The sequence below is a fragment of the Octopus bimaculoides genome, chromosome 3, assembly GCF_001194135.2.
Source record: "Octopus bimaculoides isolate UCB-OBI-ISO-001 chromosome 3, ASM119413v2, whole genome shotgun sequence".
In the NCBI taxonomy this organism is placed as follows: domain Eukaryota; kingdom Metazoa; phylum Mollusca; class Cephalopoda; order Octopoda; family Octopodidae; genus Octopus; species Octopus bimaculoides.
Window position 1 is genome coordinate 122,554,539 of NC_068983.1, and position 13,987 is coordinate 122,568,525.

General features: G+C 38.5%; 1 protein-coding gene across 1 annotated transcript in view; it reads right to left on the reverse strand.

The window, feature by feature from the left end:
- LOC106882314 (uncharacterized) overlaps window positions 1-13,987 on the reverse strand; it is a 51,012-nt gene that overhangs the window by 10,397 nt on the left and 26,628 nt on the right. Inside the window, exons 2-3 of the mRNA XM_014932947.2 lie at window positions 11,405-13,384; window positions 7,955-8,123 (exon numbers count right to left, since the gene is read on the reverse strand). Coding sequence (XP_014788433.1) covers window positions 7,955-8,123; window positions 11,405-13,384 — 2,149 coding nt within the window. The remainder of the gene's footprint in view (window positions 1-7,954; window positions 8,124-11,404; window positions 13,385-13,987) is intronic.

Genomic DNA, 13,987 nt, shown 5'->3' on the forward strand with positions numbered 1-13,987 from the left:
ATATATATATATATATATATAGTGAATCCAAACAAAGAAGAACAAACAAGAACAAACAATAACGCGAGGGCATGGTACAAGTACTGTATTATCAGACACTCAATAAAGGAAGGAAAGAGGATTTAATGTTTTGAGCAAAGCTCTTCTTCAGAAATAGAGGCAAGTCAAAGGGAAGAGAAGACAGAGGAAGAAAATTGCCAATGATACACACATGGTTACATTTTGAAATGACTGGAAGGGAATGGGCGAATAAAAAGTTCTTTCTAAGACAGGAGAGTGCAAGAGAAGGAGATATGTGTGTGTATTTGTGGGTATGTGCATGCATGCAGGTCTCTGTGTGTGTGTGGCTTTGGCTGTTTATATGTGTGTGTGTGAGGGGACTTTGTGTTGCTTAATGTTGTAGGAAGAATTTATAGTAAGAATTTTTGGTAGGAGTAACTGTCTTTTGTGTGTCTCCCTTCACATGTGCATAGGAGAATGGTTAGTAGAAAGGTGTTTAACTTGTAGTTTGAGGTATGTGTGTGTGTGTATGTATATGCTGTGTGTGTTTGCATGTGCGTACATGTGTATGTGCGTGTGTGTGTGTATGTATATGCTGTGTGTGTTTGCATGTGCGTACATGTGTATGTGCGTGTGTGTGTGTGTGAACGAGGGGTTGTGTGTGGAGGTACATGTGCATTTTTTTGCGTATGTATGCGCTTGCATGTATGTGTGTGCATATATATGTGTATGTGATGCCTGAAGATCCACCAGGTCAGATCAAATGTGTACAGATGGTGCCTGCACCACAGCGACCCAGAGCCACTGTCAACTGATATTTCCCAGAACCGTCAGGCGTCACATGCCCCTAATCCAAGCAGAGTAACAGAGCATTTTCAGGTAAAATGGCCTGAAGCTAACAAGGAATGGTACCAGTTTTATATGGATGTTAACCACATCTTGGAAGCAATAACCAAGAGGGATGCCATTCATTGCCTTCAGACAATGACTACTATAACCAGTCTAGCAGCTTAGAGACTTGGACAGGAAGAGAGAAAAAAATATGAAGTCTCCCTATATTATGAGTAACAGAGCTGGGGACTGACGAACCAGATGGCCACACCAGACTCCAATCTGATCCAGCTGTAGAAACTCTCCCAAATCAGATTGGAGTCTGGTGTAGCCATCTGGTTCGCCAGTCTCCAGTCAAATCATGCAACCCATGCTAGCATGGAAAGCGGACGTTAAATGATAATGATGATGATGATGAGAGCTAACAAAATCCACTAACTCAGGAAGGAGCTTAAGACCTTGAGATGACAGTTCAAAGAGGTGAGGGAGGAGTACAGGAGAGCTCTAGTGAACATGTAGAATATATTGTGCTGGAAGCTTGTAACATTGAGGAGGGCTAATGGGGCAGAGGAGACAGCAGAAAGAGAAAGTCAAGAAGTGAATTAGCATTTTAGCTAACAGATGAAAGTTTACAAAACAACTGCTGGAGAAGAAACATAGTAGTCAATTCACCTGGTCCAAAGGTTAGTTCAGCATTCACTTCAGAGCCACCTTCAGTTCTGATTCCAGGGACCAAGACCTAAGACGCTGCTGGCCCTTCATTAACCCATGTGCACCAACCATAGAATTTGATAGGAAGGAGTTCAGTTGCAATATGGTCCAAAAGAGCATGCTTTCAGGGCTGAGTGGAGTATCTTACAAGGTAAGTAATTCCCAAGGGTACTTCACATGTTATGGAAGGTCCTGAGAGTGATCTGGAAAAGAGGCAAGGTTGACTCAACTGTGGAGGTATGCAGAAGGGTGTGGATTCCATAGAAAGAGTAATGGTCTATCAGTCAGTTAGGAATAATTTTGTTATTCAGTGTTGAGGGGAAGGTATTCTACAGTATCGTTGCTAGTCACTTGGGAAACTATCTTCTGAGGAATCACTACATCAATACCTCAGTTTAGAAAAGAGATATTGCAATGGTATGAGAGTGTCTGGAGCACTTGGTGTCTGAGGAAAGGAACTCTGGAGCACATCCTTAGTAGCTGTTCAAAAGCTCTGAGAGAGGGATGCTATTGCTGGAGGCATGATCAGGTTTGGAAGTTCTTAGCAGACACCATCTGATGTGAGACTAGCCATTGCAAGCAATTCCACCTTACAAAGAAGTTTATTGCCTTTGTCAGGGCTGGTGTGAAGAAGGTGCCAGCTGTTAGGTCTACTTTTTTAGCCTTCATGCAACAGCAGAAAACGGAGCTAAAAGTTGAACTGAAAGAAGCAGAATTTCCCCAAAACTATTGTTTCAATATCACAAAGTTCACATATTATGCTGATCTCAGAAATATCCAAGCAGGTGGTTCTGTTAAAACTCTCCATTCCCTGGGATGTCTGCATCAAGGAAGCAAATGAGAGAAGGAAATATGCTGAGCTGGTGGAGCTGTGCCAAAGCCATATGTGGCAGGCAAGGTGTGATCCCATTGAGGATGGATGCAGAGGCTTGCAGGCTAGTCCCTCTAAGTAGGCAGAAGACCATCAGGTTGGCTGTAGAAACTGCAGAGGTGGCTTTGGATCAGGAGATATGAGCCCTAAAAGGGGCAGTGCTAACTATTTCCATTACTCCAGTTCACTCAGCTGTAGAAACGAGTTGCAACGTCACTGGTGACAAGCTGTGTCAGCCTTTGCCTTTCCCTTAGATAACATCAGTGGCATGGAGAGGGGAGGCTGGTATACATGGGTAACTGCTGGTTTTCCATTAAAAAACAATCTTACCCAGACTTGTACCTCAGAAGAGAACTTTCTAGGTGCAATCCCATGGTCATTCATGACCTATGGTGGTCTTTATATATATATATACACACTCACATATGAAGAAAAGAAGTTGGAAATGCAATTTACAGAAATTTATTTACATTTGCTCAACTGTTTTCACAATTTTCCTGATTTTCAAAAGTGAAGTCTGCAGCTGTGTCACAGATTATTTGTTTGGCAGTTTTTCATATTTGATACACAGTGTTAGCTGTTTGAGTTAATACTTGGTTTCTATATGCTTCTTTGGTTTGGTGATTTTAGAAAAGTCTTATATCAGAGCTGAGCAACCTTGCTGGATTAGCAACCTAATGATCTGCCGATGATAGCAAATGCACATGCATGCACGTGCACGTGCGCACACACACACACTTACACACACACACACACACACTTACATCCTCCTATACAAGCCTGACACTCTCATATGCATACACATGCAGTGCTCAGTTCCATTGACCACTCCTACCATATGTACACAATCTGCTTAAAACAGATTTTTCTCAAACACATCCGACTAATACCATAGTTACACACTCATACACATACACACAAACATACACACACACACATGCATACACATACATGTACACAAGTGCACTCACACACACATGCACATGTACACACACCCCAGTTTAATGTTCTCCAATATCAGTCTTTTGTATTAAAATAACAATCATGCTCTCTACTTCCTCTCAGAGGTCAAACAAGTAAATTGAATCCTACATGCTTTTTTCTTCTCTTCTACCCCTTCCCCGTTTTCTTCTGATCTTTCCTCTTGTTTCCCAAAAAGGACTGCCAGAAACAAAATACCCTCCACTCTTTCCATTCTTGTTTGAGTGTCATCTCTTGCACTTTCATCATTAGATCTTGTTTTTCGTGTTTGTATTTTACTGTGTGTGTGTGTGTGCATATGCATGCCTATATATATATATATATATATATATATATATATATATATATATATATATATGTATATATATGTATATATCATCATCATCGTCGTCGTCGTCGTATTCATCATCATCATCATCATCATCATCATTTAGTGTCTGTTTTCCATGCTGATATGGGTCAAGTAGTTTGAGTGGAACTGGTAAGCCAGAGAGCTATACCAGGCTCCTTTCTGTTTTGGCTTGGTTTCTACAGCTTGATGCCCTTCCTAATGCAAACCCCTTTACAGTGTATGTGGGGTATCTTTTACATGATACTGGTACTGGTGAGGTTGCCTAATAACTTGCAAGAGAAAAAAAAGAAAAGTAAAAAAGTCCCTTCAACTGACTGGGAATGTATTTAAGAGAGGGAGAGCTGGCTTTATGCCATGTATTGAAAAACTAAAGTATGATTGAGAAACAAGCACAGGTGTCTTGCTATGGAGGAGGTACATGACTACCTCCAGTTATGTAAAGGTGGGTTACAGTAGCTGGAAAGAAGGTAAAGATGGTGGTGATGAGATGCCAGAGTGAACACTCAAAGTAAAAGAAGATAAGGAGAAAGGAGAAGGTGGATAATTACATAAGAGTGTGAGAGGAAAGTGGCAGATGGTTAGATATGGGGTAGTGGTGAGTGAACAAGTAAGTGTTGATATGCGGTTGATAGAAAATATTAGTATGGAGGTTTTGAGGTGGCTCAGGAGGGTGACATGTGATTGCACAGCAAGGGAGGAGAGCAGTAATATCATAAAGTAGATAAATGAGAACGTAAGTAGGTGATGTGTAGGGTGTGAGAGTGGGGAAGGTGGAGGTGTACAGTGCCAGAGTGTTGATAGTTATAGCAGATATGAGGGGTGTTGAAGAAGGTATGGCAGACCTATGATGTCGCTCAGAGGAGAGGGAAAGATAACTAAAGGCACAGAAAGTGGTGGCAGTAGGATCAATGAAAAATAGTGTGGCGAGGTGGGGAAGGATGATATTGAGAATGAGGGATGGAGGTTAAGAGGAAGTGACACCATGGGGAAGAAGGAGGTAAGTGATAGTGCAAAAGGGAGAAAAAAATAATTACCTATTCTGTATTCAAATGGGCACAGATGCTGAGTAGTGAACATAGAAAAATGATAGGAGGGATAGGTGATGGGGAAGATTTGGTACAGGGACAGGGCCCAGCGTGTATAGGTACAATCTTGCTTTTAAAACCTCACTTTTGTCTTCTGGAACAAAGTGAATTGTCAATCATTTCAGTCCTTTGTCATCTCCTTTGTGAGGCTAAACCACTTGAAACCAACCTTCACTACTTCATCTCATGTTTTCATGAATCTCCCTTTTTCATAAATTCCATCCACTTTAAGCACTGACGTCATCCATTCACATTACGTGACCAAACCAATGCAGTCTTCTTTTCATTTGATTCCTCTTATGCCTAATTTTTTTCTCAGTACATTTACACTTTGTTGTTCATGTGAACTGATGTTGCTAGTATGCTCCAGTAGTCTATGTATGTCTACATTCCGGGGACCCATTGTTTTTCATATACTACTGCTTTTCACTCTAAGTGAGAGACCATTTGTTGCCAACAAAGTTAATTATTCTCTGAACTATCACCATCCTGTTTTTATTCTAGCAACTATACTTTCATCTGTTCTCCGCCACTGCTTATTAGGTTGCAGAAGTTATCTGCTATCTCTTGGGAACCTCCTGAACTTTTGAGAAAATCTCTTTCCTGTGTCCCCTCAGTGTTTACTGCTCCTTCCCAATAACTACTTTCTCTTTTAAGCTTTTTGTAATTCCACCACACCTCTACTGCGTTCATAACTTGCACTGTGTACATCATATATTTATTTCTTTATTGCCCACAATAGGCTAAACATAGAGGGGACAGAAAAAGGGATTAAGTCAATTACATTGACCCCAGTGTGTAGCTGGTACTTATTTAATTGACCCCGAAAGGATGAAAGGCAAAGTTGACATTGGAGGAATTTGAACTCAGAATGTAACGGCAGATGAAATGCTGCAGAGCATTTTGCCTGGTGTACTGATGATTCTGCCAGCTCGCCACCCTATGGCTTTTTCTAAATTAACCCTCATTGCTGTTCAGGTCACCGAATAGTGACTGGTGATGAGAAGTGGGTTCTCTATAAAAATGTTAAGTGTCAAAGATAGTGGGTAGGGAAAGGAGAAACACTGGCACCCCAGGCTAAAGAAGCTCTTCACCCACATAAGGTGTTGCTATTTTTTTGGATGGGATATGAAAGGTTTAGTCCACTTTGAACTTTTAAGCCCAAACCAAACAATAACAAAGGAGGTCTACTGTGAACAGCTTAAGTCAGCGCTAGAAGAAAAATGACCATCTTTGGTTTCAAGACGAAAGGTGTTCTTCCATCAGGACAATGCTCGGCCACATACAGTAGGATGACATTCCAAAGGCTGGAGCAGTTTGAATGGGAAATGATGCTCCACCCACCATATTCGCTAGACATTGCCCCATCTGATTATCATTTATTCTGCAGTCTTCAAGACAAATATGAATTCTGTAGACAAGGTTAGACCAGTACTGGAGGAGTTTTTTTCAACATAGATAAAGAAATTTTGGAAAAGGAGCCTTGCAAGCCTACTAGATAGGTGGAAGAGCATTGTAGAAAATGAAGGAGATTATATTTTAGATTAAAAAAGAACTTTGTTTATCTTAACTTTGAAAAATAAAAGAGGTATAAAAACCATATTATTTATGGAACTACCCATTAGAATTCCTACCTACACCTTCCCTACATACTGAACAGGGCTATTTACCAGATGAGATTAGTGTCCTGCTTGTTTCCCTGTTTATATAGCTTATATCATCATCATCATCATCATTATTATCATCGTTTAATGTCAATGTTCCTTGATGGCATGGTTCCTCATCAGTACATTGCCAAGCTAGACAACCAAAACACATCTATACTTGCTAAAGTGTGACCACTAGTGATGGCAAGGTTATGCCTCCATTCATCTTCCCACATGGCCTCAGACTCAACACAGAAGCTTACATCAGGTGCCTGGAGGAGGTAGCGCTACCCTGAATCAAGAGGGTGGCACATTTACCTTATTTACATTATTTACATTTGACGGATATTTGTCTGCATCTTGTTTGTTGTTAACACAGCGTTTCGGCTGATATACCCTCAAGCCTTCATCAGGTGTCTTGGGGAAATTTCGAACCTGGGTTCGCATTCCTAAGGTATTTTTTGATGTTATTATTATATGCCGACAGGCAATATAGCATAGTGGTTAAGAGTACTAGCTACTAACCCCAAGATTCCGAGTTTGATTCCAGCAGTGACCTTAATAATAATAATAATAATAATAATAATAATAATAATGATAATAATAATAATAATTACAACATTGAAAAATACCTTAGAAATGAGAACCCAGGTTTGAAATTTCCCCAAGACCTGGTGAAGGCTGGAGGGTATATCAGCTGAAACATGTTAACAACAAACAAGATGAGGACAAATATCCATCAAATGTAAATAATGTAAATAAGATAAATAATTTAAATATTGTAGAAAGTTGAAAGGGTAGTAATTCTAAATAAAATTTGACACAAAATGGAGGGCACTCTACTTTCCTCTCATTTGACAACTTTTCTAATGATGCCAATTGAAAATATTATACATCTGGTACAGTCTATAAAGTAGTTAGTGATAGGAAGGGTATCCACCCACAAAAAAAAAAACGCCCCCAAAATGGAATGTTTAGGTGAAGCATAAACTCAGCAAGCTGCATTGCAGACAACTGTCTAAGAAACCAGTTAACCTCATAAAAGAGCTAAGGAAGAGTGAAAGCTCAGGAAAGAAAAGAATAGCTATGGAGCCTGATTTCAGAAAGTGACAGTCATGGATGATGGTGTAGCTGAATCACGGAATTGAATGTGAGGGAGGAAAACACCAATCTCCTAGTCAACATGTAAGTGATAGGAGTACAGTTGTCTTGTTGGTGGCTAAGGATTGGATAAATGCAGTATTCATGACAGACATAACAACAATGCCACACATTTTCTTACACTTGAACTCACAGTAATAACAAGCACAACAGAAGTGTCATATCATATTAACGATTTTTAACACCAACAACAAAGACAGTATCAGAATTTAGATAGAACTTTTGGCAATAGCGAAATGAACAAATCCAAAATGAAGAGCCTGCTTAATAGATATTTTCTGAAGAAATACTATGAAAAGCCATTTTGACTACTTACTGAGTACTCCATCGACAGCAGCGGCACTGAGATACAGAAGGACAAGTATTCCGTTGAGCAATACCAGGTACTGACTTGCCTGGCTCCCGGTTATTAGTCTGCTTTCTTCTAGAGGTATGTCCATGATGATTATCAAAGCTCCTATGAGGAATATGTTGCTTGCGACGGGCTTTTGCAAAAGAAAATTTTAAGAATGTCTGCTATATTATCATAAAATATATCATAAAGGAATAACAAGAATTGGAAGAACAAATTAAGAAGCATCTATTATTTCAATTGGCAAATTTTCCTGGAAACTTAACCTGCAAATATTTCTATTTTATTGATAAGCAGGGAAATTCCTATTGTCTATTTCTAATGATGCTGTAATTTGTATTGTACCATGTAAAAAGAAGCATGAAACATAATTATGCATTGAGGGAAAATAAAATTCATGCTTAATATCATTTCCAGATTTTTCAGGGCTGCATTTCCATACATGTTTCTATCTTATAACCACTTCAGCAAAGCAAAGATCTCACTGTACTTGTTGAAGTTGTGATGAGATAATTATTTATTCTCTTACTTAAAATAAGATTTATTCCTTGTAGAGAAGTATTTGTTTCCTATAAATCTAGAGCTTCAGAGGTTGGAGATAAATATCAACCATTTTTATTCATCTTAGTTTGAGAATTGAAGAAAAATTGTACATGATGTATAACTTTCATTGAGAGATTCTAACTACATTTTAACCAAATATATTATCAAGAAAAAAATTAAAAAGTTTATGAAAGCTCATTAACACATAACACATAACGAGCAGAAAATGTCTGCTATTGTTACCTCTGATAATATGCTGTAAAGTGTAAAAGTTGTGCGAATGTGGAGATTTAGAATTGAACAGTGGTTTAAAATGGTTTTCGATAGATCTAATGTTCACTTTCAAATAACTCAAAATTTGCAATACATTTTGAAATGTAATGTGACACATATATATATATATATAAATATGTTTGTGTTTACATTGTATTGTATTGTGTGTGTGTGTGCATGCACAAGGGGTGTTCATTAAAGATTTCCCCAGATCTTTACCCTTTGAACGGCACATCGAGAAATTAATTTTTTGTAACTAAACACTTTCAAACTTCAGACACTGATAGAATGTGTCATATAAAACATCTTTTACTCTTCTTTTATCTTTTACTTTTTCCAGTCAATAAACTGCAACCATGCTGGGGAACTGCTTTGGAGGATTTTAGTTGAATGAATTAACCCCTTTTTTTAAAGTGCTGGTATTTATTCTATTGGTCTGTTTTGCTGAACTGCTAAGTTACAGGGGACATAGACACACCAGCACTGGTTGCCAAACAGTGGGGGAACTCATACAAAGTCACACACACACACACACACACACACGCAAACACACACACACACGCACACATGACAGGCATCTTTCAGTTTCCATCTATCAAATCCACTCACAAGGCTTTGGTTGACGCAAGGCTATAGTAGAAAACACTTGCCCAAGGTGCCACACGGTGGGATTCAACACAGAACCATGTGATTGGGAAGCAAACTTCTTATCAGCCATGCTTTACATATACCACTAGGTCATAATCATGATGTGTTGCTTTTTGCAAGTGCTCTACACAATACTTTATACACTGTGAGTCACAATGTACTAAGTTACTGTCCTATTTAAAAATTATTTTACACTGGTGTTTGTGTATACAAGCTTACTGTTCTGCCTTATTGTTTTGTACAGTTTGTGCACTTATTGAACATATTGACTGTGTATACACTGTTGTTGTTGGCACTCCGTCGCTTATGATGTTGAGGGTTCCAGTTGATCCGATCAACGGAACAGCCTGCTCATGAAATTAACGTGCAAGTGGCTGAGCACTCCACAGACACGTGTACCCTTAACGTAGCTCTCGGGGATATTCAGCGTGACACAATGTGACAAGGCTGACCCTTTGAATTACAGGTACAACAGAAACAGGAAGTAAGAGTGAGAGAAAGTTGTGGTGGAAGAGTACAGCAGGGTTCGCCACCATCCCCTGCCAGAGCCTCGTGGAGCTTTAGGTGTTTTTGCTCAATAAACACTCACAACGCCCGGTCTGGGAATCGAAACCACGATCCTATGACCGCGAGTCCGCTGCCCTAACCACTGGGCCATCCCTAACCACTGGGCCATTGCGCCTCCACAGTGTGTATACACTACATATACTATATATACTATATAAACTATGCTGCTACACATTGCAGTTAATGCACATTGTTCACTGCTTTATTTTCATTATTTCAACTCTCTGCTTCCCCCACCCTCCATGTTATTCCATTACACTTGCCTGACATCTTTAAAATTTTGTTTTTTCTTTTAATTCTAATCACTCCATAAAGTTCATCCATTATTTTCCTTACACCATGTTTACTTCCTCCTCCTGTGAGTGCATGTTATGTTTTTTCTGCAGTTATTCTTTTGCCCATTGCCCTACCGTTACACTCCACACTTAATTCTTCTGACTTTACTCTCACCACCTCTATTAGTATTCACATATATTCACTCTTATAGAATTTTGCCATCCATCCTCCTCACCTTACCTCCCCCAACCTTGTTTCTCTCTGGTTCTGCAATTCAGAGAAAAGAAAAAAAAAAAAAGAAAAACAAGAAAACAAATTTCATTCAGTAAATGTTAACAAAGACTTTTGTGAAGTGGCTGTGTCTGTGTGTTTTGACAAACTTACTGAAAATTTAAAATTCTTCTGATAACTGCATAATATAGTAAATGTATCACTTCATCATCATCATCATCGTTGTTTAACGTCCGCTTTCCATGCTAGCATGGGTTGGACGATTTGACTGAGGACTGGTGAACCAGATGGCTACACCAGGCTCCAATCTGATTTGGCAGAGTTTCTACAGCTGGATGCCCTTCCTAATGCCAACCACTCCGAGAGTGTAGTGGGTGCTTTTACATGCCACCAGCACGAAGGCCAGTCAGGCGGTACTGGCAACAGCCACACTCAAAATTGTGTATTTTACGTGCCACCTGCATGGGAGCCAGTTCGGCAGCACTGGCAACAATCTCGCTCAATTGTGATCAACTTTCTTGAGACTTCTTTTCCATGAATTTTGTCTCCAAAACTCCTTGAGTTCACATATTTGTATCCTCGAGTAACTTTTACTTATTTATTCATTCATTTAAAACAATGTAGTCATAACACCACATTTATTACTGAAACAATGAAATAAGGATACTAAACTTTAAAATGCATACCTACTGACTTATCCATCTGTCTATCTGTTTGTCTTTACACTGGAAGTGAGAATGAGTGTGTGCATGTATGTGCACATCATATGTGTCTGTCAATGTTTAGTCATTGTGGATTATTTAAGAGCAAATGAGAAAATGAAAGACCTGAAAAAAGAAAATGTAAAGTAAAACAATTAGAAAAAAACACACTTACTTTGTTTCCTATCCTTTAAAGCACTAAATTCACTTGAGCTTTCAAAAGGAGCATATCTATCATAAGTTCCAACAAAAAGATTTGGGTTTGATAACTGTCTATGGTTAGCATCTGTTAAATGTTGGTTTCTATGATCATAATGTTGGTTAATGTGACTGCCAGTCTTGGAATTGCTATTAGTCATTCCAAGGTGAAAAGTAGCTGTCCTATCACCAGTTGCTTGTTGAACAGATGTACTATCCTCCTTTTGCAGTGACGGCCTGGTATGTTGCCGAATAGAAGGCCTTTTAAAATTTGATTGATGCCCTTTACGTTTTTGAGTAATACTGTGGGAATTATCTGTATTTTGATTGGTTGTTTTTCTCCTTCTACCATGATGGTGATTGGTAATATTATCTCTTGTTGAGTAAATTAGATGGCTGTTTGTTTGTTGCTGTGTATTATTTCGGTGGTGATGAAGGTTCTGCTGTTCATTATGTTGAAACCTACTGTTATGCCCACTATTTCTGCTGTTATGGTCATGAGTTTCATTGTGAATGTGTTGTATTTCTTCTTTGTTACTAACATCAGGTTGAAACATTTTGAACTTTATATCAACTGTTGGGACAGTCACTAGTCTTTCCTTTGCAGCAGTTTCCTTGCTTCTATCCCTGTTTCTAAATTTGTTTTTTATATGCCTAGAATTTGGATACTTGCCTTGGGAGGTTATGACTTGCTGAGTTGGTGGAAAAATATTAAGTTTTTTTGTTACTTTGAGTTGCTGTCGTTTGGACAAGCTTTCAGTACGTCCATTTCGTTCATAGCTTGGTGTATTAGTCTGTGCTTCTTTCCTGACAAATTGGTGATCTGGCAATGGAGATTTTTTTGATGAATGACTCTTTTCTCTCCCTTCTGGAGCTCTTCTATTTTCCTTTTCCCCATGTCTGTATGGTTTCAAATTCTTGTCTGGCTGGGAAGTACTCACTGGTCTGTTTCCAGTAACTTCAATTGGTGAGATTTCTTGTTCTCCTTCCATTGTTGAATGATTAACTTCTTTATTCGGAGCTGGAAGACCATCTTCTCCGGCATGTATGAAATGTCCATAGAAATTATCTGGTTGGTTACCTATGTGTTTTTCAATTTCAGATGGATACTGACCATTTGGAGTTTCCTGTATAGAACCTTCACCATCTTTTGTGTTATAGTGCTGACGGTTTTCATAGTAATAATCTTGTCCATATGGCAAATAACCTTCTCCAGGTGGAACCTGGTGGTGAGAACCATGATAACCATTCTCAGTGTCATAAGCTGGCAGCTGAGAATGAGGGTAACGTAAATCTGGAAGATGATAACGTTCTTCCTGTTCCACCATAGCTGCACCATTATGATTCATTTCATAGTAGCTATCTTGGTTTAACCTACTTGGAGGTCCAGGAACGTATTGTATATCTCCATTGTGATTAGGAATAACTTTATCTCTTTCTGTACGATCAAAGTGACCAAAATGTGTTTGAAGATCAGAGTCTGGATGCTTTGGCACACGTTGTCCATTGAGAAAATAGTCACCATAATGTATTTGACCAGATGGGTCTCGATTCAGAACAGGATAATACTGATTTTGTCCAAAATTAGTGTTTTGTTGGTTTTCAACTCCCAAATATTCTCTGTCTGTTTCATAACCATAATGTGGAAGTTCGTATTGACTTTTATCTGATTTCTGCAAACCAGTTTGTGCTGCATTCTGTTGCTTATATTCACTCAAAAATTGGGGTTCTTTTTCAATTGTATAGTATCTACGAGAGTTGGGATGGGAACCATCAGGCTCAACTGTTTCATCAATGTAGCGACTATCAACTTTTTCATTTTTACGATAGTCAACATGACCTGGATACCAGACAACTCCTTCAGGACTTAACCATGACTGCCAGTATGCATCAGAACTTCGTACTTTATCATACTGTTTGCCTTCAGTTGGTGTTCTTTCAATTTCACATGATGCATCTTGAGAAAGAAAAAGGATAAAATTAAAGCATGTCTGATGTATGAGTATTGTTATTTTCATATAATTTTCATATCTCCAATCTGAGTCATTCATTTATTCAGATTGAAAATGAAACAGTAATATATCACTATTAAACAATCAAACTCATCCATTTTTCTAAAAATGGGTCACACAATGATAACACTAACAAAGACAACAACATCAATATTGCCAACAATAAGAGAATATAGTAGCCTAACAACATGAGTGAACAAAAATGAGAACTTATCTGCATTATCCTCTTTATGCTATAGTGAGTCTTAAGGCTATTGTAAAGTGTGGCACCAATTTTTCCGTTATGGACACTCAAATGAATTCTAAGAATTTAAAAAGTACACTTTCTTCTTAGCCTAAGGACAGCTTCTTGGCATTTTAGCTAAGATCAAAGTAGTTAAGAATTTTAAAAACTATCATCATGATACATAAATACATACATCAGTCTCTTTTGCTGAACCTCTAAGTTATGGGGGTCATAAACTCACCAACATTGACTGTCAAGTGATGGTTGGGTGACACAGACACACAAATACATACATACATACATATATATATATATATATATA